Source organism: Lampetra fluviatilis, chromosome 29 (genome assembly GCF_964198595.1).
Source record: "Lampetra fluviatilis chromosome 29, kcLamFluv1.1, whole genome shotgun sequence".
Taxonomy (NCBI): domain Eukaryota; kingdom Metazoa; phylum Chordata; class Hyperoartia; order Petromyzontiformes; family Petromyzontidae; genus Lampetra; species Lampetra fluviatilis.
This window is the reverse complement of record NC_136303.1, coordinates 325,527-351,540: the sequence shown is the minus strand read 5'-3', so window position 1 is coordinate 351,540 and position 26,014 is coordinate 325,527. Positions and strand designations below refer to the sequence as shown.

General features: G+C 52.8%; 2 protein-coding genes across 2 annotated transcripts; both read right to left on the bottom strand.

Moving 5' to 3' along the window:
* Positions 1-16,417, bottom strand: TBRG1 (transforming growth factor beta regulator 1). Its single transcript, XM_078869884.1, has 17 exons — positions 16,239-16,417; positions 14,797-14,982; positions 14,064-14,248; positions 13,834-13,891; positions 12,889-12,971; positions 12,694-12,730; positions 12,211-12,273; positions 10,439-10,897; positions 9,887-9,957; positions 8,482-8,747; positions 6,945-7,087; positions 5,920-6,066; positions 5,298-5,395; positions 4,685-4,795; positions 3,440-3,579; positions 2,904-3,002; positions 1-1,769 (listed from the first exon to the last, which is right to left on the bottom strand). The coding sequence occupies exons 2-17, from the start codon at positions 14,887-14,889 to the stop codon at positions 1,678-1,680; spliced, it is 2,145 nt and encodes a 714-aa protein (XP_078726010.1). The 5' UTR covers positions 14,890-14,982; positions 16,239-16,417; the 3' UTR covers positions 1-1,677.
* A 1,919-nt stretch (positions 16,418-18,336) lies between these two features.
* On the bottom strand, positions 18,337-25,274 carry RPUSD4 (RNA pseudouridine synthase D4). The gene is made up of 6 exons (XM_078869908.1): positions 24,720-25,274; positions 23,314-23,576; positions 22,719-22,844; positions 20,613-21,066; positions 20,003-20,249; positions 18,337-19,707 (listed from the first exon to the last, which is right to left on the bottom strand). The coding sequence occupies exons 1-6, from the start codon at positions 24,787-24,789 to the stop codon at positions 19,500-19,502; spliced, it is 1,368 nt and encodes a 455-aa protein (XP_078726034.1). The 5' UTR covers positions 24,790-25,274; the 3' UTR covers positions 18,337-19,499.
* Between the last annotated feature and the right edge of the window lie 740 nt (positions 25,275-26,014).

Sequence of the window (26,014 nt, the reverse complement as noted above, 5' to 3'; positions counted from 1 at the left end):
CCCCCCCTCCCACCCCGTGTCGCCTTTAACAGACTTGGGGCAAGTGCTGTTAGCGAGCACCTTACAAAGGCTGGCACGGCACACAAACGGGTGGGTGACCACCACCACACCCGTCCGCCTTCGTCTCCCCAGTGGCAATGTTTACACACTGCAGCAGGTACCCATTTGAGGCCAAGTCGACCTAAGGGTGGCCCAGGACCGATTCATAAAATCGTCACCGGTGTTGGCCAGGAGCGGAAATCAATGTGGTCTGATCTGAGTGTGGTGTGAGGTCGGGTGTTGGAGCCGCCCACGGCCCCATCTCGCAGTCTTTACCGCGCCATGACTGGACACGTGACATCGCAAGCAGCGTTGACACGCACACAGGTGTGGTCTCTGTGTGTGCACCTCACTGTTCCCGTGAACACCAGGGTACTGTTCACTCCGTGATTCCTCCTCCCAAGTCGAGGGGGGCTGGGTCTACTTAGACGGGCTGGTGAATCCCCCACGCACTGTGCTCACCTACCCACCCCACTGCCGCCGACAGCAACTCGCTCCCCGCACCGCCGGTCACGCTTCTCTCGCCGCTTCTTGCCTTGCGCTGCTCCACTTTGGAATTCCCTGCCATCGTATCTTTCTGAAGCTCCTGATCATTATAATAATCTTGCTCAATTCAAGAAACATGCGAACTTCACCGATTGCAACTTCGATAGTGCCGTTTGTTGCTGGCTGCATAGCGTTGTGCACACAAGTATGCTTACTTGCTAGGGTTTCCATGTGGCGATACTTTGACACATCGTACGATATAAGATCCACGATAACTGCATCCTCATTCCAATGTGACTACCACTATTTCCTTTAAAAATAAATATCCTGATTACATATTTTTGTAACATCGTGATAGGTGTTACCCATTAAATTAGTGCTTTCCAAATCAACTCCTGAAGTTAGTGCACGGCAGCTATGTGGTTAGTTTCATCGTTCATTCACTATTTTGTTGCAACTGGTAGCACGTGCGTTGTATGCTCACCAGATCAGTTGTAAAGTCGCAATGATTGTAATACTCGTGGCAGGATTACGTGAAGTGAACCTTAAAGTAATCTGTGGATACTTAAAGTACATCAAAGCACACAATACAATACTGAAATACAAACTAAAAAACTTGGAATGTAACTCGTATTGGGCAAACATCCCATTGCTGAAAAATGAACTTCAAATGGGTTTAAATAGCAACGTCGCCCCCACTCAACAACATGGCAGGACCCTCCTCCCAAGGCATTCCTGGGTACATGAGCATAGTAATCATTACAGAGCTATGGGAAACATAGGCCTCAGGTCAACCGCCTGCCACGGTGGCCTCCGCTCGCTCGCCGCCCCCCAAGCCACGACCCTGTCCTGGCACCCCACTGCGCGCATGCACCAGCGTCTCGTCCTGCGCCACTATTCAGAGACGTATGAAGGCCGGGGTCCTCCGTTTCCTCTGGCGTACGAGGAACCCGAGCCTGGCTGCGCACCTCTCGGTCCCGACTGGAGACAGCGAGTGGGTGCGTCTCCCCCAGGTGAGACGGCGAGTGGGTGCGTCTCCCGGGTGAGCGAGTCCTCTGACAAAAATGCGTCCCCAGTCTCAAGGTGAGGAGGAGGAGGGTCCAGACGAGGCGGGCGTTGATGTCACCCACTCACCATCGTCGTGGTGACCGCTCACTCGCTGGGCTTAGCCGGAGTGAAGACCCGAGGGGAGGAGGAGGGAGGGTGGCGCTGGGGGGAGGGGGGGGGCTGGCTCGAGGGAGTCACTGGGGGAGGGGTGACACGGCGGGGGGGGGGGTGTGAATATTTACACTTCCCGTGTGCAGGGATGTGTGGTGGCTGGGTCCAACTGTGTGCGAGTGTGTTGTGGTGCCAGAGGATTTGGAAAAGTGCATCTTTGAATTTGGTGAGTGGTAGGTGGGAAGCGGCAGTAGTGGTTAGCACACTGCATTACGAACCCGATGATCGGAGTTGCATGTGTGTGTACTTATTTACACGTGTGAATATTGAACTTGAGAGTTAAATCAACATAACAATTTGCCAAAAGAGGAACATTTTCAATTGGTGCACCGTGCACGTTACCCACTATGACACATGGATTTGAGACCCAGACACTACTCAAAGAACTTGAAACAAACACTGAACAGTGCTCAATGGACCACAGATAAATGCATGTTTGGAATTAAATTTCCTGAGGAACATGGATTGGAGAACAATTTACACAAATCAGGAATTACAGTGACAAGGAAAGGGAGTGTCGGGCAGGGCATGGATTGCACGCAAGAGGATGACGAAGGTGGGAGGTGCAGCAATGAGATCGGCTCATGTGCAGCAGCGGGAAGAAAGAACATAGCTGATAATGATGATGGTGATATGTGTGTACGTGTGTATGCACCGCGTGTATACAGGAGCGGATGCATACACCGTACTCAGAACTTGACATCGATTCCCGCTCATGGCCAACACCAGCGTCGAATATCTTAACCGGTCAACTCCTCCATAAATGAGAGCCTGATTTGGTGTGTAAAATATCAGCACTGGGGAGACCAAGGCTGCTGGACATGGTGTTGGCCACTCACCGCATCGTGTGCCATGGGAGCCTTCGGAGGTGCTCGCTTACAGCATGTGTGAGCGAGATCAGCGAGCGCATGCGAGTGAGATGGGTGAATCAGCGAGTTCACGTGTGTGAGTGGGTTTGAGTGCGAGTGCGTGTATGCGAGAGTATGAATGGGCGAGTGTGTGTGTGTGTGTGAGCCGGGCGAGTGTGAGTGCGTGTGCGTGAGTGAGATGGGTGAGTCAGTGAGTTCACATGTATGAGTGGGTTTGAGTGTGAGTATGAATGGGCGAGTGTGTGTGAGCTGGGCGAGTGTGAGTGCGAGTGCGCGAGTGAGATGGCTTACTACACAGCAGGGCCGTGCTGTGTCCCGCCGTGGCCAGCAGCGAGCGCAGGCTGCTGATGGAGTCCTCTGCGCTCACGTGAAGCCGCATGCTCGCACCCACTGAGCAGCAGCAGCAGCAGCAGCAGCAGCAGGTGGTGCCGGGGGAATGGACGGGGATAGGCCGACATCAGAGATCTCGGTCCAGGGCAGTGCTCCTCAACCTTATTGATGAGTGCTCCCCCACCCCGTGCCCAATCAAGACCATTTCTCCCCGGGCTGGCCGGGCCACTCGTGTGTATGTGTGTGTGCGTGCGTGTGTTTGTGCGTGTGTGTGTGCGTGTGTGCGCGCATCACCGCTTCGATTACTCGATTGGATCGTTACCCGATCAGTGGACTAATTTTAGCGGTAATTTGTAGAGCACAGCCCAGCCCTCATGTGGCTCGCTGGAGCGAGAAGAGTCCAGAGAGCAGAATTAACACGACTGCAGATGAGTGGGGGGGGGGTGTGTTTGTGCGTTTGTCGTGGTGGTGTGGGGGGTTCATGCGTGGGCGCTCACCAGGAGTGGTGATCTCCCCCTCCTCCCTCTCCTGTGGGGGGGGGACCCCCAAGGTCCGCATGCCCCCCGCCGGGCGGCTGCTTCCAGAGCTCCGAGCCCCCGGGCTCGACCGACACACCTCGAACCGCACCCACTTATAGCTGCGTTGACACGCCATGAAGACAAAGACCCCCGTACAACCTTAACACACTGTTGGGGCAAGTGCTGTTAGTGAGCAGCCGAGGGCTGGCACTGCAGACGCGTGTGTGGGTGGCCAGCACCATGCCCAACTGTCCTTGTCTCCCAAAGTGCTGATGTTTACACACCGCACCAGACTATATTGACCTCGGGCAGGGGTCGGCAATACAAATATCAACAAGATACATTTTTTTCGAATTCAGAAACAACTCCATATTTCAATAGCCGCAATGCACCGTGTGAAAACGAGAAGATGGTCTCGTCACGAAGCGCCGCATGCGTCTCCGGAGCAGCAGGTTGCCGACGCCTGACCTCGGGGAAGCAACGTCGGACACAAAATGCGGTGGAACTCTGGTCGCTGGGTTAGCTGTGCTAACTACTGCGCCACCACTCCACCCCACATCACAGCATTCCATTTGATACAAATCATAATGTGAACAAAGGCTACCAGAACCAGCTCTGAATGAATTCAGGATATAATGGCTAGAGCGGCAATATATATATATACCCAGCTGTTGTTTAACGTGTTAACAATTCACTCAACTGGGATTCCAGGTGGTAATCATGGCCCCTACTGGCAGACTAATGGCCGTTTGCAAGTCAGGTTCTGAGTCACCTTGTGGCATACAGGGATAGCTGCCACTAGGGGGATGCCCTTTTAAAAATGTGTTGCAATGAAATGTAAAGTGTTCTGAAAAGCCTCGACGTAAATGTGGACGGCTCCACCAAAAACAAATCATGACCATTATGATGAACCTAGGCACCGTATCAACTTTCTCTCACTTGTTCTGTCACCATTACCGATTGCAAAGTTTCTCCATCACCGACTTGATCCACGTGAGTCTCGGCACATCTCTAGCAGGGCACGCGTTTACCGCGGCACGCAGATCCGCATTTCACGTTGCACCACCACCACCGGGGGAGAAAAGATATATGACCGTACCTCACCGCACCGGTCAGTCAAGCAACGCTAAGTGGGCTTGCGCAGGACGCGCTGCGGAAAGACTCGGAAGTGGCCGAGACGAGGAATGGAGCGGCGAGCGAGGGGGCGGGATCGATCCCTCTGACCTGCTGCACTTGCGTGCGCCGGGGCAGCTCTGGATGAGGTGCTGCACGGACGGGTGAGAGAAGCCAAAGAACTCCGGCCCGGAGGAGCTCACGGCCGGAACGGACTTCCCTCTGTCCCAGGGAGCACGGGTGAAGGACGGCAGGTGTGAGATGGCAGGAGAGGGCAGGGGCTCCGTGCCGCGTGACCAGGGGGCAGCATGTGCGTGAGCGGGCATTCGTATGTGCGAGTGAATGCATAAATGAGCGTGTGAGTGTTCATGAGTGTGTAAGCGAGTGTGTGTGAGTGGGGAGTGTAGTGGTTAGCACAATACGAGGTCGATTCCCGCTCACAGCCAACCCGAGTGATGATTATCTGAGCCCGTCCTGGGCCTCCCCTAGGTTGACTAAGCCTCAAATGTGTACCCCGTGCAGTGTGCAAACATCGCCACTGGGAAGACAAAGGTGGCCAGGAGTGTTGCTGGCCACCCACCCCTCGTGTGCCGTGCCGACCTTCATAGGTTCTACTCACAAACAGCACTTGCCCCAACAGTCTGTTCAGGATATTTGGGGAATCTTCGTTGCGTGTGTGTTCACTGACGCACACAAGTGTGGTGAGCGTGCGTGTGATCGTCACCGTGCGGCGAGTGTGGCTCTCATCAGGTTCGCGTAGCACGCCGACGCCGACGACGCCACGATCGGGTTTTGGGGGTCGTCCTCCGGCACTATCTCGAACTAACGCCGGCCCGGCGATGGGGGGGTGGTAGCAGGGGGGGGCACGACCCACACACGTCAGCATGCACGTGCATCCCACACAACAACCACAGTAACCGCAGCAACCAGAATAACCAGTCACAATATCCTTGTTCGTCAAGGCTCCGCAGGGCGCTTTACAAAGTCGCCACCTCTGGGTCACCGGGAGAGAAGACGAAGCTAACAACGCGAGCTAACAATGGCTCACCAGGAGGTGATGGTACAGGAGGTAGCGTCATCTCTGTTTCCATTGCATGGGGATTGAGTGTTCCCTCTTTCACAAGAGTCTGTGGGTTTTCTCCGGATACTGCGGTTTCCTCCCACACGGACAACAGTTGGCCAAAGATTTTTGGGCCACAACATATTTCGTGGCGCCGGGTTCTGACTGCCTTCACGCTTCTCTGTCGTTTCCTCTGAATATAAGAAAGCTGTGCGGCGCGGAGTTATAAAACCTTAAATGTTAACATTTTTGCCTCTCTCCCTTTAGAAGCCGGCGTGCACCTCACCTGGGGCCCGAAGCCCCCGTCCTTGATCTGGCAGGTGTAGAGGCAGGTGAGCTCACAGTGGCGCAGGCTGCCCGCCGTCCGCGTGCTGCAGAAGCCCACGGGGTAGATGTGGCTCTCGTCGTGGAAGCCCGGCCGGTCTGTGACGATCTACAAGCACGACGGAGACGCAGGTCCACGACCACGACAATCCAACCCGCCGGCAATGTAACAACACTACGCAAGCTATCGCTGCACTCAACACTCTGCTGGTATTATACGAGGCTAAGAACGCGAGCTAACGCTGCACTAGACCAACACTATGCTGGTTTAACACTACGCTAATAACATTCGCCAATAATACAATAATACTCTGCTGACACGACAATAACACTATATATATATAAAAAAAACACATTACACGAACAACATTCGCCAAAACAGCACTACAGTAACACTACAGCCAGGTCAACAATGGCTGCCCAAAAAACCCATCACAATAAATTTGGTTCTCCACTTCATTCGTGTACATTCCATCTGTGTGATTTCAAGTAATGAGTGTCACATGACGAACATGACTGCGTGGCAGGGCTGGTGGAATAGTGCTGCCCGCTACTGTCTTGAACGGAGTTCGCTTGAAGAAGAGGAAGCTCTGGAGTATTCGCTGCTGCCTGCCGTTCTTTTAACACTCAGCTCTGCGGGACTTCTGATTGGACTATGCGAGCATAATCAGGGCACAATTGTGGACAAAGTTACGTAAATAAAGTCAACGTCACTTGTTGAATTGTTCCAATCCGAGTGCATGCAGCTGGAAACAGTTCTACTGTCGGTTGCGTTGCGTAAGTTTCCGACGTGCTTGAGGGTTGTGCCGCGTTTAACTCGGCACGATGTCCGACGGTGCGCTACACGTGCTGGGAGCTTCTTCGGCTTTGCAGCTCGAAGCACGTGGCACAAAACGTCGGACACCCGTGCCGAGCAACATGCGGCACAGCCAGAAAACAAAGCAATGTAGGCGTAAGTGAGCCACGTGGCCTTGCGGGCAGCCGCACCTCTCCGAGGCTGTAGATGGTCAGGTCTCCGAGCGCGATGGGGAAGATTGGCCGGCCCATTTGGTCGAGCGGGATCGGCTGCACGAGGCGGCGCGTGGGGCCCTCGCCGCCCTTCCTCCGCTTCGAGGCCTTCCCCTTCGAGCCTGAATCACGGCCGCCGCAATGAGAGAGACGCAGAGGGGAGACACGGTTACCACCCGTCCTGGTTTTCCAAGCATTGTTCTATTTTTGAGGCAGCTGGAGTATGTCAGTATTCCCAGGACATTCAAAGCTCCAGTTGTTTGTAAGTTGCACAATAATAATGATCCACCGCCCAACACAATGAATTCACATGTAGCTCTCCACTCTTCAGGTCTCGTGGGATTCTCTTCTACCCATGACAAGTCACGTTTGTTTTGAACTCAAGAGTTGGCAAGGCTTCGCCTCGGCCACCACGCAAACCTCCGCTCCACCGGCCTCCGTGCCGCCCTCCCGGAGGCCTTCAGGCCCCGTGCAGCCAGCAGATTGCATCAAACCGCCCCCCCCCCCGCCCCAGGGTCAGGCACAAAATTTTTTTTACAAAATAAGCAAGCCACGTCTCCTTCGTATATATCAATCTCTCTACATATGCATGGTAAACTTCTTTCGCATTGTACGTAGCCAACCATGCTAATCAGAGGTGCGGAATAAAAACATTCTGAAACAACCTATAAGCCACACTCCCTCCTCGGAGTGCATCATTTCAGCAGCAATGGTTCAACACAAGCACAATTCTGCACCGTTTCGACGTTCAGTGCCTCCCCAGCAGTCAGGCTCACTTAAACCAATGCTGATGTTTATAGGGAAGCCCACTCTCTCCTAGATATAGGTCTTAGTTTGAGGCAAGACTCTATGATACATAACACGAAATAATGACAATGCTAATAATGATCAAGCATTCTCAAGGTCCGTTACCAGACAGCTCGCTCGCTGAAAATTACACGATGACAGGTGTAGGCTGTGATTTCTTACTATGGGGCAAATAGAACTTGCAATTACCTCTGGTGGTTAACCACACATTAACAAACACACCTCACTCACTTGTCCCTGTAACATGTCCTTGCAGTGGCAACCAGGACTGAGTGCAGCGTGAACTTTACAAACACTGCGTTGCCAGGTCTGAAAATATTCCTGTCCAGCACTCGATAAGACGCTCGCAGCGTTGGATCAACATCGCTTGTGGGCCCTTTAGAAAAGGGGTAGGTCTCTTGTGGCCACGGGCCATGTAAAACAAGGCCGCGGGCCGTATCCAGCCATCTCCTCGGCACGAGGTGTTTCGGGGTGGATCGGTGGTGCAGTGGATTTCTGACCGTTCTGCGAAACCTGGCGACCTAATTTCGATTCCTGGTCACATCTGACATCAGTGCAAAGTGATATCTCAACTGGTCGTGTGTCAATCACCCCACTTCGCAGACACACCCCGACCAGTGTGGTGAAGTATCATCACACAACCCCAATGACACACGTGGCTTGGGAGGCAGAGGATTAATCTTGGATGAAGAGCCGAGTGGACGCTCACCCTTCTCGTCATCCTCCCTGCTCCTCTCCTTCGTCCGCTCCTTCTTCACCCGCTTGGGTTTCTTCGCGGGGGGGTCATCCAGCGCCGGGGCGACTGCTGCCGTCGTAGCGACACTTGGGGGAAGCCCGGCGGTCGTGGGGGGCGAGTGAGCAGATTGGGGGGCTGCCCCGAGGCCCCCCACTGTGACCCCAGTGGGGGAGGCCGAGGCTGCGGGGTCGGTGCCCTCATACAGAGCCTGGTACTGCAGGAAGCGCTTCAGCAGCACCCTAAACTCACAAAGACAAAGATGCCCCAGGTAGCCGTGGGTTAAAGTGCTGTTAGCGAGCAACTATTAAGGCTGACATGGGAAATACCGGGTGGGTGGCCAGCACCATGCCTGGCGGCCTTTGTCTCCAAATTCTGTTTGACACATCGAATGAGGTTTTCCACACTGAACCTTATTTAAGGCTGGTTCAGATATTAGTCACTGATGTTGGCCATGAGCTGCAATTTAACAGTACACCACCACTCCCACCGCACCACCACTCCCACTGCACCACCACTCCCACTGTGTTTTGTTTGCTTCGCTTGACTAAATGTACTTTTAACATGACACCATGTGCATTAATAATACATTATTCACCCTTACACTCACACATCTCTTCATTTATTCTGAGCGTAAGAATCAATTTCAGTCGATGAACAATTGTGACTAGCTGCAGTAGAGCGGTGGCAGAGTGAGCGGCTTGCAGTAGGAAGGTAGCAAGTTCAATTCCTGCTTGGGGATTTGACTGGGCTCATCATCTCTCCAGGATCGATAAGAGCACCACCTTGTGGGGAAATCAACAGTGACTTTTGTATGGAAAGACTCGCCCCCACCATAGGAATGTGTAATTTCCACCACTGGCTCAGGGCTGTAAACGGAAGACCAGCACAACTGCCTCAATGCTCAAATGATCTGATAATCATGATTTGAAAACTTAAGTATCCTTCCCGACAATGCCACACCACCTGCAACACCCGTTTACAGTTCTGCAAAACTGAACAGTAATGTGCGAGGTTGACCCGCATGCAAAGTCTACGTGTGGGGAAAAGGCAGCGCTGTCTGGTAGGGAGCAATAATTGCTGATTTGTGTATTCCCAATTGAGTAATTGGCGGCTAAGATTTGAAAATTTGGACCAGGACGCCGCCACACAATGGCCGACTCATTTACAATGGTGTCCCAGGAACGTCGACGTTTCGTAAATGGTGGATAAACACCACGGTAACTACCAGGGTGGCCTGCTGGATTTGAACAGTGAACCTCTGCAACGTGCGGTGAACGCGTTGCGGCTGAAACTCGCTCATGCAACTGCTGCCCACGTGTGTGCCTGGGCCGATCAGCTGGCGCCGAGTGATGTGTGCGTGTGTGGGCACGAGCGGCACCTCCTCTGCTCCTTGGCTCCAGCGAGGCATCCCTCCACCCGCGCCAGTTCGTCACACAGTGCCGCGTTCTCCTACACAAGCGCACAAAGATCGCCCCATGTAGTGCCCACAAGCCATTGGCGCCAGTACTGTCAATGAGCGCCTACGAAGGCCGGCACAGTAGACGTGGTGGTGTTGTGGCCAGCACCACGCTCAGCTGCCTTTGTCTTCCAATGCTGATGTTTACACCCTGCACCAGATTTTCCGAGATTGGACCGAGGACTAGTTTAGATATTAGTCACTGGTGACGGTCGGAAATTGAACTTGGGTTGCGGGGTTAGCAGCATACCGTGCAAACCACTACACTACCACCTTCCCACACAAGCATGCACACAAACATACACACCGCTCCTCCCCACGAGCCCGGACACACAACATGAGTTTACCTTACTCCCACCCCACCCACGTGAATTAAACATACCCGACGTGCCTGTAAAGCGAGTTAAGATACAGGTCGAACACCGATCTGGTGCCCGGCGCCGGCATTCGTTTATCCCGGGCCAAGCAACTCACGAAGATGGTGGTGCGCACGAGGCGGCGTAGGCGCTGGTACTTGATGCGGTAGCGCTCGCTCACGGCGTTCCGTCGCGCCAGCCGGCGCGCCTTGCTGCGCCGAGACGCCGCCGCGCCGGCCCCCAGCCCCGCGCCCCCTCCGCTCCCTCCCCCCGGCGGAGCCCGCGCGCCGCCCAGGGGGGGCGGCCCGCCCAGGCCTCGGCCGGGAGACAGCGCCACGCGAGGAGAGGACGACGAGACCGCCACTGCGCCGGCGCCGCCGGTCACGCACGCCGACGCGGAGGCCGATGGGGACGGCGCCCCGCGGGGGTTGGGTGCCGGCGAGGCTTGGGCCAGGCGGGCCGGCGCCGTGGAGGGGGACGAGGCGCGGTGCGAGGGAAGGGCGAAGGCCCTGCCGGCGCTCGTGGCGGCGGTGGCGGAGTAGCAGTGCAGGAGCTGCTGCTGCCGCTCGGCTTGCGTCTGGGGCGGTTGCACATTCACGCCGGGGTACGGTACGACGCAGGCAACGGCCTTCTTCATAGGCCAGAGAGGCAGAGTGGAGAAGGTGTTGGAGACTCCCTACCATGGCTGCCTGATTGACATTTGAGAATGTTTCCTGATGTTTTTAAATTGGACATAAAATGCAATGTGCCAGCAATATTTAATAATTGCACTTTCTTATAAATTAGTTCATTTTGTCATACACGTTTGATTATAGAACGGTTTGTCTGTGACTCTATAGATTATATTAGGTCATCCAGCCCTCCTCATGCACTCTCTCTGGCCTGTTACCTGAAACATCACCGATTGGAAACTTTTCCTTTCAAGGCCAGTGTTATTGACGGCTGTGTTGAGTTGTTAATTGTGCGTGTGCACCACTGCCAATGCATTATCACCACCAAATATTTTGTATCAATAATAAATGATGATCGATGGTCAAAATGTAACTCTATGTTCTTGGTATACCGACTATAATCACCCATGAATGTCTGTCCTTAACGCTCGTGACGTCACTCCACATCGACCAGCCCCCCTCATTAATATTATTGAGCAGGTGACGTCCTCCACATGGACACCCCCCCCCACCCCTCCTCATTCACAATCATGAGCGAGTGACGTCACTCAATATGGAGTACTCCCCCCCTCACTAATAATCATGCGCAAGTGACGTCACTCCACGTCGACCAGCCCCCCTCATTAATAATAATGAGCGGGTGACGTCACTCCACATGGGGGGCCGAGGCGCCTCCTCCCCCCTCCTCGGCGTCAACTGACAGTCCTCACTACAAAGGCAGAACCCTCACGTCACGCGATCTCTGCAACGCTGTTGAGACATTTAAAATGAAATAGGTCTGTGTCACCGTGCCCTTACAAATTGCACGCGCATTAATGCAGTGAATATCACGTCGCGCTCTGCTTTTCGCTTGCAAGTTTCAGATTTCCTGCAATACACCCGTCCTTGGACGGGCAAAAGGCTAGTGAATTATCGTCCATGTTGACTGCTTTTCTCACTTTCAGAAAACATAACAGCATACGATTAAAACAAATCTGAAAAGTTTGCATATGTTTTTGATGTAATGAGAAGTGCCTGTACGGTGTACCATCGTATTCGGGTCTATTTCCACCACTGATGATGATAAGTTATAATATAAATGAGTAATTACTTAATTGGGATTAAACACCGTGGCAATCATTTCCCGCTACTGTGAAAACTTGGCAAAACCTTCCTGAAACAGCTAAAAAGGTGTAACGATAACAAGATAGCAGTGCTGGTTTTATGCAGCAGTTCTCACCAGTAGCGCAAAGACCCCGTTCCTGTTCTCGATCCGCTTGAACCTTCGACTTCCCTTCTGTGTCTGGAATTTGATGACATGCGAAGACAGGGGGTGCTCACCAAGCATTGCGGGCAGCGGGAAACAAAGGCTCCTTGTCCACAAGCACATCTGAGCCACACTAGCGCCGGGCCCTCAGTGAACGGGGTTGGTGTTTTTCCCCAATTTTCCAAACTGAGCCAGAAACAATGGAAACTCTGGCCTCATCGTGCGGTTTGGGAGCCAAGCTGGGCCAGGCGCGGGGTCAACGACGCATTCATTGCATGTGACGTCAAGCAGGACACTGTGAGGACGCAGCGTCACCACCACGTCATCTAAATGCGACGCGACTAGTTCAATGCACGCGACGTTATCGGCACGGGTCGGGCTCTGCAGTGGAAAAGAGGTAAAAGATGTCCGACGGCAATGATCACCACTTCCAAAACCACCATGCGTGTTCCTCACCTCTCTATACATCACTGCCTCCAGGCTTGACTTTGAGCTGTAGCAATGAGGGTGAAACAAAGACAGTCGAATTAACGAGCATATGTTTGTATTTTAGACGGCCAGACAGACAGACACATTTGTGTGGCCGTGCCGTGTTGGCTGAACCAGCGCTGCTATGTGTGGCTGTGCTGTGATGCATCGGTGTGGTGAGACCTGGACTGCACAAGGCCGGCCTCCAGCACGCGCTGCTTGATTTCCTTGATGTGCAGAGGCTTCCCAGCCTCTTCCAGCACCAGCTGTACAAACAAAGACAAAGATCCACCGTATAGCCTTAAAAGACTGTTGGGGCAAGTGCTGTTTGCATGTAGAACCTATGAAGGCTAAAACGGTTCACGAGGGGGTGGGTGGCCAGCACCATGCCCGACCGCCTTTGTCTCCCCAGTGGCGATGTTTACACATCACACCACGTACTCATTTGAGGCTGAGTCGATATAGGGGAAACCCAGGACAGTTCAAACATTCGTCACTGGAGTTGGCCTTGAGTGGGAATCGAATCTGTGTCGCCAAGTTCTTTGCACAGTGCACACACACACATAAACACACAAGTGTAAAGTGTGTTGAACAAACACACTTTACACGAACATCAAAAGTAAGTCTCCAAAAATTCAAGGCAATTGCGGTCCCATACACGTGAGGCTGAGCTTCCACGCTCAATGGTGTGAAGTGTTATTCTTGGATATTTCAGGATGCATAGCAGCTCACAAGTCTATGTTAAGATTAACAAAACAGATAAGCATTACTGACACAACCCATCACCCGCATGACCTTCTGGGTGTGCATTTTTAAAACAGCATTGGCTCAAGAACAGCAAACTCTGGAGTGGTTTTGACAGTTTTTCTGATTAGATACTGTATGTCGATACCAGAATATGAAAAAGACGAATTGTCTGCATATTTAGTTGCTCATATTCACCACAATGATGCTAAACAGTGACTTTGAATTGTGAGGATTAGTTCAGCCAGGTGATGGTTGCCACGTGGCATCAGATTGTGGCTTCCGTGCCTGTGTTGTGTTGCTGGGTTCCCAGCAGCTGGACTGAGGTGGGTGGAATGGAGGCCGACCGTGAGGTGTCACGGACGAGGTCTGCTGCTCGCTCACCTGTGCCGCATCTAGCCACGTCATGTTGGTCTTCTCGGGCGGATCATTTGGAGGGTCCCTGCCATCATCGTACCACACAAAGGGCGGTCTGATTAGCCAGGTTATGTGCTGCCTTACGGGTTGAGTGTAGCGGACCGAGACAGGTGTGGCCAGGCGCCTGTGAGCCAAGCCGGGTGTCTGTGAGCCAAGCTGGGTGTCTGTAGGGCAGCTTGTGACCCCCTCTCACATACCCGTCGGCGTGCTCGTGTGAGGCAGCCATGCCGGCCACACTGTCAAGGCTGGGGAAGAGGGAGAGGCCCCCTGGGAGGTCGGCGTCCCCCCCCGGCTCCAGCACGGCGAGCAGGGGGGGGGCGGCACCTGCCACCTCGGCCAGCGGGGACAGCGGGCTGCTGGGAGAGTGGCTGCCCATGGAAGCCTGCACACAAGAGACCAGGGGCCAGGGTACGTATTGACTGACAACATCGTAGCAATGTCTTACATTTGGTTCAAGACAAGATTTTTTCATGACTCCAAGTAAATGAGCGACTACAATGGGCGTCGGAAAGTTACGATACATTTTAAGAGCGGTCCTGATGGCTCACAATTCGACCGTAACCAATAACATTTCATAATCAATTACATTAATGATCAATAAAGTCAATCGCATTAACGTTATTGACATTTACAACATTAACACACTGGCTCAAGTGCACCGAATAATGACATAATGGTTAACACGTTGCATGGGTGTCATCTTCCTGGAAGGTGATTGGCTGGTGCAGTGGGACTGAAGATGTGACATATGGTGCAGCACAATGGGTATCCCCTTGGCTGGACTGCAGCAGGGCACTGGAAGGATTGAGGTGAGAATGGCGCAAGGCGCTGTGAATTTCAGAGATGATGATCACGATAAATTGAAGTCCCCATTCTCATGCACAGTGGCCATGTAGACGCATGCAGGGGTGTGAGGAAGGCAGCCCTCACCATCTGCATCATGGAGGCTCGTGTCTGCTCCTTGCCGTGAATCATGGGCGACTTGCGCACCGGCTCCGTCTCAAACTCCAGCGAGCTGTGCATCGTCCTCTCGGCTCCACCACCTCCACCGCCCGTCAACAGGGTTCCCGGGGTCCCTCAGGGTCCCCTCGGAGCCAGGAGCGAGGTACTTGGAACCTGAGAACACAAGAATGGACGGTGACAAGGCCGAGCGGGAGCGTGTTTGCCGCCCGTCGCCGAGGTTTGCGGTTCGAGGCCAGAGGCCACCTTGGTTAATGCGGCAGGTGTCGTAATCACAATACCACGCGTCGTCTGCTCTGCAGTGGCTGTTAAAGATAACGTGACATTTATTCAAGTGGGCCATGTGTCAATGTACGTGTCAATTCACCTGTGTCCCCTACTGGCCGGCTGCGTAACGTAGCACCATCACGACAGCCTTGCGCTACGAGGTTGGCGCAAATACAAAATTACCCAATGACCATTTGAGGGAAAGAGGGGTCACAAGAGTCATTCACATGACACAATGCTTCCTGGGAACCTTTGGCCAGTTACACGTGACCATACTTTACCACGGTGGTCATTGCAACAACATCACAGACGTGGAAGCATAGAAGTACTGTACAGTACACACGTGCTTTGCTGGACTGCCCTCTACTGACCACCACCTAGCCCCGCAGGCCCCATCACTCACTACCTGTCTGTAGATTGATCGCCCTTCAAGCCCTGTCCAGATGTGCAGCCAATTCCTTTAAACGTGACATGTGTGCGGAAACTGGGGCCCAAGAGAAACACCCACCACGCACAACAACAAGGGGGAAACACTCAGAGCTCCACACAGACAGATTCAAGAATCCATTCCTATACTGTCCTCTGCTAATTGCCTCTGAGAAGGCAGAGAGGCAATCAGGAGACCATAGAGAGGGGGTTAAAGGGCAGGGGTTGGGATAGGGGAGCAGAGAGCCCGGTACTGTATTAGAGACCGGGGTAGCAGGAGAGAGTAGTCGTATTTGTGTATACTGAGAGAGGGGATTGGGAACCCAGAGAAAGGGGATAAGGAACACATGTCTTGGGAGAGAGGGGCCAATGCCACGAGGTTAGGGTGAGGCAAGTCCCTGACCGGGGTCCTAGGAGAGAGGGGACCCCGAGTCGGGGTAGGTAGTAGAGCAACATGGATCCTGATTCTAGAGAGGGGATAGGGAAGCAGAGACATGGATCCTGATTCTAGAGAGGGGATAGGGAAGCAGAGACTCTGCTGGTGGTGGTGGCTCCCAGTCGGGAGGGAACCGATGACCTCGGGACGAGGGAGGAGGGAAGGGGACCAGGGACCCCGATCCCCTCCCGAGTCGCCACGGCCCGAGCCCCGCATCCGTCTCTCTGCCTCGCTCGCTCTCTCGCTCTCTGCTTGCAGACGGGGGAGGGTCGCCTTGATGTACCATCGATTATTTAGGCGTCGAGCGTCAAACTTGATCGGGCCAACTTTACTCCATTAACGACTCGGACGACTCCAACCACCACCACCAGCACCACCACCAGCACCACCACCAGCACCTCCACCACCACCAGCACCACCACCAGCACCTCCACCACCACCAGCACCACCACCAGCAGCACCACCAGCAGCACCTCCACCACCACCACAACCAGCAGCTGCTGCAGCACCACCACCACCAGCACCACCACCACCACCACCAGCACCACCAGCAGCACCACCACCACAACAACAACCACCAGCACCACCACCACCACAACAACAACCACCAGCAGCACCACCACCAGCAGCACCACCACCACAACAACAACCACCAGCAGCACCACCAGCACCACCACCAGCACCACCACCACCAGCACCACCACCACCAGCAGCACCACCACCACCACCACAACAACAACCACCAGCAGCACCACCAGCAGCAGCAGCACCACCAGCAGCACCACCAGCAGCACCACCACCACAACAACAACCACCAGCACCACCACAACAACCACCACCACCACAACAACCACCACCACCAGAACAACCACCACCACCACCACAACAACCACCACAACAACCACCACCACCACCAGCACCACCACAACAACCACCAGCACCACCACCAGCACAACAACTACCAGCACCACCACCAGCACCACCACAACAACCACCACCAGCACCACCAGCAGCTGCAGCAGCTACGGCGAGGAAGGGACGCGGCCGGCGCGGTGAGTGACGCGTCACCGCTACGTCACCGCTACGGCGCCTCGGCGGCTCTCGCGGCGACTTATTTAATTATTAAAGTGGCGTTTTACTTTCCAGCGCAGCGACTCCGTAGAGTTCACGCAGTGAACATTTGCTCACTCCCCCCTCCTCCTCATCCCTCGGTGTTGGCAATTAAAGTGCGAAAAAAGCTAAAGGGGGGAATATTATCCAGTGGGCCTTACCTAGTAAGATAAAGTAAACTGTGTAGCAGTATTTGTGTAGACTGCATTCTTAAGTTAAACACGTGGCCGGCTTTCTGGACCAATATCATCACCCATAAGAGGTTTTTTATTGGGGTGAGATTGCGTAAATATAAACGTGTCGTTAATCCCGCCACCACCCGATACAGCCAATTGGTAAGGTTTGTCACGTAAACAGAACATGTCAATTCGTTACTAGTACAGCATCTTTACGTGATGTTTACCTTGCGTGTGTTTGTAGTGTATGTAGTGTTTGCAGTGTTGTTGTTGTTGTGTATGTAGTGTTGTTGTTGTTGTGTATGTAGTGTTTGAAGTGTTGTTGTGTCTGTAGTGTTGTTGTTGTTGTGTATGTAGTGTTTGTAGTGTTGTTGTTTATGTAGTGTTGTTGTTGTGTATGTAGTGTTTGAAGTGTTGTTGTTGTGTATGTAGTGTTTGAAGTGTTGTTGTTGTGTCTGTAGTGTTGTTGTTGTGTATGTAGTGTTGTTGTCTGTAGTGTTGTTGTTGTGTATGTAGTGTTTGTAGTGTTGTTGTTTATGTAGTGTTGTTGTTGTGTATGTAGTGTTTGAAGTGTTGTTGTTGTGTATGTAGTGTTGTTGTTGTTGTGTTTGTAGTGTTGTTGTCTGTAGTGTTGTTGTTGTGAAGTTCTAACCCGCCCCCACTGGAAATCTGTGAAAGAGCTTCAAAGCCCATCGGATTCCTCCCGGAGAGATGTCACTGATTGCAGTCGGCCTTGGGTCAGGTTGAGGGATCAACTTATAGTTGATCCATTTACAGATACAAATATTCAGATGTGGAAAACGCAATTTCAGTGCAGAGCCTTGACACGCCTACGAATAATGTTCATCCAGCAGTGGATAGATTATGGCTGACGACTGATAGTCACCACACGCGGTGCCATCGCTCCAACCAAAAGAAAACTCAACACATTTGTCAATACCAGTGTGGCCTTAAAAGGAAAGTATCAGGTGACGTTTCGGGCAATGGGCCTTTTGCACACCACATGAATGTATTTTTCCAATCGTGGAGGGACCTGAATCAACTTCAGTTCCCACAGACTCCATCAAACAACTCCAAACACAGCCGTTCACGAGCTTCAAGTATAAAGTTTTATTTTTTGCATAGTAAACACGACGACGCCATGAACAGAACGCACAAGTCTATTCTTCGCAATATAATTACAAATGTGCTACGGGCAGCATGTCATGGGGCGGAATATCCGCTTGGAATTTTCACAGTGAGCAGTGCGTCACCCAGTTCAAGAGAATGGGTTAAAAAACATTTGCTCGGCATACTTTCAAGATCCCCTTAAGACCCTGGTATCCACACACGAGGAGGCACCCTTTTTTCACACTCTGCTCCTGGGAAATGATTGTTAAATGAGAGATTTATTTTACAATTTCCATAGCAGAAATTCAGCCAATATGTTTTTCAAATGGGACTGTATAAATCATTGGTTAATGGGGCTGATAATATCAACTTGCTACACCTGAGAAATCGGTTTCATTCCAGGCAGCTGAAATCGTGGATTTGAACCCAGGCTCTTGGGTTTGCTGGCTCAGTGCTGACCTCTGACCCATCCGGCCACCGCAACCATAATGACGACTGTTTGTTTAGCTGCTGGCTGGCTCTTGTGGAGGACTCGTCCTCATTACACCAGTCAACTGAGAAGAATGTAACATTCCGCACCCTACTACCGATGCCACGCCCTGGCCCCCAAGTCACCCGACCACCTGGCAAGAGATCACAACTTGACCATGCAGGCAGGACGATGTTTTAGTCACGGTGGCCGAGCGCAGGCCCAAAGGTCGAAAACTCCACGCGTCCCACAACTGATAGCACAATTTGAAGGTATAATAGATAAGGTTTAATACGTTTATTTAACTGGGCAAGATTGTAAGAACTTGGGAAAAGAGCCTATGGGAGGGTGAATTGCTGTGTGGGTGAGCGGGTTGGTGTGTTATTATTATTACCTGCTATGTGGTGAACACAGTGTGTGTAAAACAAAATACAACCTTTTAGTCCTCAGCATGGGTGGAGGAATCACTGAGTGGAATATACGACAATAGGATGAGGCTAGTAGCAATAGCAGAGAGACTGCAGTAAGAGTGAACAGAGTGAACCAGTAGGTGCTGGATCATCCACCATCCTGACTGCTTTACTCTGTAATTCTGTACGGAGCGCTAGGAACTGGATGCACCACCCCAAGCTGACATCAGTATCTCCACTTGTGCTGAGGGCACTGTGGGGGGGGGGCCCTACTGGGAGGTCTCCTCCTGTTCCTCCGCCTCAGGGAGCTGGATGCCCAGCTTCTTGAGGCTCTGCATGAAGAGCTTCGGGGGGCGGCACTGAACCACGAGGGGATCTCTGCCGTGGCCCAGGCCCGGCAGCACCAGGCGGCACGCGTGGAGGTGCAGGGGCACGCGGCGCGCGGCTCCTGCCGCCGGCCGCTCCTGCCCACTCCTCCTGCGACACGCGGAGAGGAGACGGAGGGAGATGCGCGGTGAGGAAGGGGTCAGTAAGAAGATATCCAATTGCTGAATTTGGTGGCGCGAATTGTTCTTCAACTTACCAGTGGGCTGAAAAGATAATCGGAATATTAAACGCTTGGACAAGCGGCACTTGAATTTGCTTGCCTATGTTGGGTGATGGAGGGTTTCACGATAAAAACAAACGACTTGATTCTGGAGTCAATTCGCAGCCCCTGAATGGTGACCGCGAATCGAATCTGTGTGGTGGTGAATCAAGAGGTGATCCTCACGCGAGTCCGAGCTTGCGCAGAAGTGCTGGCGACAGCCGCTGCGGCACGAGTCCCTGGCCCTGGCGCCTTGGCGAGTACTTGTGGTCTCCGAGCGCCGGGGTGCCGAGCCCGAGCGCCAGGTGCACACGTAGCTGGTGCTTGTGTCCCGTGAGAGGTCTCAGCTCCACCAGCGCACTGCGGCCTCCCGCGCCCTCCGCCAACACGCGGTACTGCGTCACGGCCGTCCGGGCTCCCCGTGGCAGTCGCCCTGAGAGACGCACACAAACACACACGGGTACAGGCCGAGAGATGCACGCGCGTACACATATACACATGGGTACAGGGGGTGAAATACATAAAGACACACATGGGTACAGGTGGCGAGATCTGTAAATCTTCTCAAGAAATTAAATGCCCCGGTTTCTGTAAGTTGTGTAATAAAATACCACTGAACACAAAGCATTTACATGTAGTTATCCCTTCTTCTGGTAGTGTTAAATTTATATGTACATGTGTCCTGGTTTTTTGTACCTCAGCGGGGCCAGCCCTACATAATATGACTAGTTTCCGAACGTTCCCCACCCGTGTCTCTATGTAACGAATGACAAAAAGAGAGAAGACGAGTACTCACTTCTCACGAGGGCATTGCTGGCGTCGACGTAGTGGAACCTCGGCATGACGGCCATGCGGTAGGTGACTCCGTCGGGCCCCTCGTGCTTGCGCTCGCCCACGGGCAGGTCTACGACGCCCCGGGCGGGCTGCGGCACCCCCACCGTTACGGCCCAGTAGGTGCGCTCGGCGCGCCGCTCCCTGAGCAGCGAGGCCACGGCGTCGGCTGCCTCGGCGTTCCGGGCCAACACCAGCGCTCCCGTCGTGTCGCGGTCCAGCCGGTGGCACAGGTAGAGTTTTGATGCGGTGGCGTCGTCGCCGGCCGTGGTGTTTTTGCGGCGGTGACGGTGGCGAGAGGGGTGACCATCTAACAGCTGCTCCAGCACGGGCAGCACGGCCGCCACGTTGTTGCCGCCCACCCCGGGACCTCCGTGCACGGGGATGCCGTACGGTTTGTTGACAACGATCAGCTCCCGCTGAGGGGTGGCGGCGTGAGAGGTTCATCGTTAAAGGTAACCGGCCGGTCAACGGCGATTCAATGAACAGATTTGAAAACAAATAATTGCATCATTGCATTTTCATTCCCTTGCAGAGAGGAATATAGACACAACAATGAAAGATTATTAGGAACAGAATGATAACAAAGCAGAGAACGTGGCACAACAATCAGGGTATGGGCAGGACACATTGCTGGAAAGAATGATGGCCGAAGAATAAAGACAATGGCGACCAAGGAATGGGAATGGATATGAGAGGACGTTCACCAAGCAGATGGAGCAATGAAACTAGGTCATGTGCAGGTGCTAGGCAGATCATTAGATTTGAGGAAAATGTGGGAGTCCTTCATGCTGCAGTGAACTCATCATGACTGATGTTACAAATGCATCGCTACATAAAAGTAATGCAACCCAGTAATTATAACATTTGATGGTGTAACTACACGTAATATAAAGCCAAGAACATTAGCAAATAAATAATTAGTTCAAATATGTTATCGACCTGAGCACTGGGATAGCAACTGGTCTCGGAAGTAAATTGTACAATCCTGAATTGCACAATGGTGAAATATAACAGAAAAACTCGAAAATAATTAATGACCATTAAATAATTTATGCCCATTTCAACTTCTCGGTTATATGAACAGACGACGGGCAAGTAACTTAAGTGCTAAACCGTGTTCTCTCGTCACGGTGCACTCTGGCCCCTAGCCAACACGCCCCCGACACACATCTAATGGTGGAGCACTCTGGCCAAAATACTAACCAACACACCTCAGACCATCCTATGTATCTACTTGTCGCAGCTGCACATCTCTGAGAGCACTCTCAGGTTCACGAACAGACAGCAAAGTCCTTCAGGTGCCCTGCATCAACATCACAACTGTCGAGTGTGCCTTTGCTAAATGGTACCGAGGTTAAAAGGACGGTCTGCCAGACCATCGCTGCATCGACGAGCTTGGATCAATTACAGATCAAACTAATTAGTTGCAGCTTTAAAATTAGCTATGAACAATTAGCCGTGTGCATTGAATGAATACACAGATTAATAATTCATACTTATTTTGGGCATTTCAGCTTGTGTTGAATACAGGCTCAAAGGCCCAAAACATAAAGTGGCAAGCAACGAACAGAAGGTGTAATTGATGGATAATTATAATTAATTATTACGTTTCTTGAAATGAGCAAGGTTGTAAGAACTTGGGAGAGAGACGATGGAAGGGAATTCCGATGTGGTGCAGTGCGAGGAAAGAAGCAGACAGAGAAGTGTTTTGTCGTCCAGTATGGTGGCTGAACAGCGTCTATGAGAGAAACAGTCTGTCTGGTAGACAGTCCTCAATATGGGTGAAGGAACCAACGAAGGAAGTTAATGGGAACAGTAACTATGGTAGTAGCAACAGCGGAGTGATAAGGAGATGACAGACCACCGGTGAGCGAGTGTATGTTTATTTGTACAGTAGATTTGGTTTGTTATTGTGTTTATAGATCAGTGGTTTTTTGGTTCAAATGTAAAAAAAATAGCATATGTATTGAGATGTAATGACACACGAAGCACAGTAAAAATATAAAAAGTAATTTCGATAATGATGAAAGAGGTGGTGAAGAAGCAGATGCCATCCACCCTCACCCACCTGCTGGTGGATCACATTCTTGAGCAGTGCTTTTGCCAGCACCGTGGGATGTACGTGCTGCAGTAAGGTCGTCTGCTTCTTCAAGTGCTGCGCCTGCCTCTTCACGGGGTCATCGGGGTCTGCAGCCTGCTCAGCAATGAGGAGGGTGGGAGGAAATAGCAGGGAAAGCACACATTGACATGATGTGCATCCGCTCAAGGCGAGGCTGTCGGGTAGTCTTCTTGTTAGTGATCTACCAACAATCTGCTGTTGTTAGAGTTGGAGTTAGGAGGACAGTGGTGTAGCTCGAGTATGCAGGCAGTGCAACTGCACTGGGCCCACGGACCACAGTGATGCAATCAGCTCGTGTGCAGGTGCCAGATGAATTGCTACATGAAAGGGTGGTGCTTTGGGAGGCCTTCATTCAACAGTGGATTGATCGAGGGTGATAATGACTGTACAAGTCATATTAGTGTCTATCCAATAGTTCATTAAGTCAATTTATCGACGAAAACATTGTGATGGACGGTTGTTTTGCAGCCAGTTATTCATTCCTCTTTAATTATAACCCTTTAGCTAATCTATCATAGAAAGACACAAACAGTGAAATGGAAACCTGATGCTTGGTGCGACTCCGGCTGCCACGAGCTGGCTTTGCATCTCCCCGAGACCTCATCTTCTCCAGGAGTTCCGCTGCCGTGAGCCTCCCCTCTCCACCTCCCCCCTCTGCGCGTTGCCGAGTGCCGCCCGCTGCTCCTGCCGAATCCTGGGCGTGCGGGGCCTGCGGGGCCTGGCGTGTCCTGTAGCGGGAGGTCGCCGCTTGCGACGCGAACGGGGCCCACGGGCCCAGGGCAGGAGCAGCCCTCCTCACTGGGCATGCTGATGGAGGGTGAAAGGAGACATCACATTTAAACAAGCAGATAAAATGCCTCCTTCGTGTACCTGTTCCTCCATATGTGTGTGCATCCAGAAGGCCACGAGCCTCATGGGATGTTTACACCTGATGAAGGAAGCTTGTGTTGCCTCCGAAACGTCGTGATTTAATTTAGTTGTTTTCATTTATTTTATTGATTGTTTTACCCACGTGACTTTACCAAAGAACAAAGAGTATGAATCCTTGCAGTCACGAAAGCTTCAAATCTAGAACTGATGGGATGTGTTAATTTTTCTTTTTACGTAACAGGTTCCGATGTGTGAGGCATGTGTTATTGTCTGTTCATTTTGCTACTTATATTCTCCAGGACGATGCAAATTACCATCTTGCGTTACATTTATAAATGGTAAAGACCATTATTATCGAATATGACAGCCACAGGGTGGAGATGGAGCGATGGGATTGGTTCACGTGCATGAGGTGAATGGCAGCAAAACTTGACCCTTAGAGCCCCCGAAAGGCATGGGTGCAGAGATCCGAACTCTGGAGATCCTGATCACGGGTGGAGGATAACCTTTGAACTTACTGAGGGCCAACATCGTACTTTTAAATAGCAACTGTGGCAGACCACAGCATAAACACAGTACGGAAACATGTAAGTGATGCACAGAATAGTGCACGCCGGAAAAGTAACACATTCCTGCGGAGGGAGCTGGTAGGAACGTTGGGTTGCTCGGTCAATGGCCAGGGTCAACGGCGGCGTGGTGTATTCCCGACTGTGAGGGCGGGCACAAGCCGGCGTGAGTAGGTTAAACGTTGAGTTTTATAAGGGCACCACGAGGTGACCAATGACACGTGCGTGCGTGTACAGGCACGCATCGCACGCACGTGTAGAACTTACAAATGACACGGTGTGAGTATGCAAACCGTGAATCACACCCAGCCAAACAACACACTCACGCGCAGAGCCGTCGCCCGAAACGTCGCCCATTACTGTATACACACAGTACAGTATATGCCATGATACAGCCGCGGTGTCATTGGTGAATGCGTTGAGGGTGTTGTTGCCGTTGTGCCGCTGCAAATGAAGGCAGCTTCATCCACCACGATGGGTGACCTCGGCCACTGCGCGGGGCCTTGGCACTCACCGAACCCCGGGCCGACGCTGCTCGCCACAAGGCCGCAGGTCCAGCAGCCCGCCCAGCGGAGCAGAGCCATGGCGAGGGTGGGAGACGCGGGGGTTGGGGTCGTGCCGAGGGTGGGAGACGCGGGGGTTGGGGTCGTGCCGAGGGTGGGAGACGCGGGGGTTGGGGTCGTGCCGAGGGTGGGAGACGCCGGGGTTGGGGTCGAACTCAGGCGGCAGGAGCCGTGCCGAGGGTGGGAGACGAGGCCACCGGACGCGGCCTGTGCAGCCCTCGGCCTTTCCTGGCCACCTGCGCCGGGGAGAACGCGACCCTGGCCGGTAGGGGGCGCTACCCCGCGCGGGTCCGGTGACTACGGAAATGTCTTGTTGAGTATTGCTGTGATTTTTATTAAAATATTTCACCTCATTCGATGGGACTGTAAGCGCGGTACCTTGCTAGGTCGCTGTCGACCGTGCGACAGCTGCGGAGACTGGCAGAAGGAAGGAAGTGATGGCGACATGTGGTGCGTGTCCTGTTCGGCGTGGTGCGGTGCGTCTGTGTGCTTGAGCGAAGGCAATGACACCCAGCACGTGTGTCACGCCACATCAGGAGCCTCCCCACCACCCAGCCGTGGCCACGGGGGGGCGCTGGTGCAGCGCCACGGGGAGTTGGAGGCGGTCGAGTGGCGAGTTGTCCCGCGGGCGTCCCTCGTCGGTGACCACGTGGGGTCGTCGTGCCTTTAGGGGTTTCAGTTTCTCTGTGGGGCCAATAAACAGTGAATGATGCGATAACCACTGGACATGAGTGTGATTATTGAGTAATCCACTCTCACTGGCCATGTAAATAATAATGGCGTGGACACGACGAGCTGACAGTTCATCGCCGAGGCGTCTGTCCGTGTCCCCCAGTGCAGTGAAGGCCGCGGCGCGTGCACGCGTCGCAGCGAGCCCCTGATTGGTGGAGGTGCGTGTGACCCTGTGCTACGTCACAGGCGATGCTCTGCGCTTTTGGATCCGCGTGCTGGGTGACGTGAAGATGGCGCGCGTGGCATCAGCAGAGCCGACTCAAGGGGATGGCGAATCTCTTTGCAGTTTTTTCCTGGATTTTTCTGTTTGCGCATAGTCACTTTAAGATGTTTTCTTGTTCATCTTTTTGTTTTGTTGCGGTTGCACCCGATTCAAGAGCCGAATGGCTCACAGGTCTATACCAAATATACTGAAACTGAATCGGAGCGACCACCCCGGGCTGACCGGTCGCGTGTTTGCTACCTCTTCAGTATATCTGCGTGTCGCGAGGGACATCTCCATTCATTTGGCTTT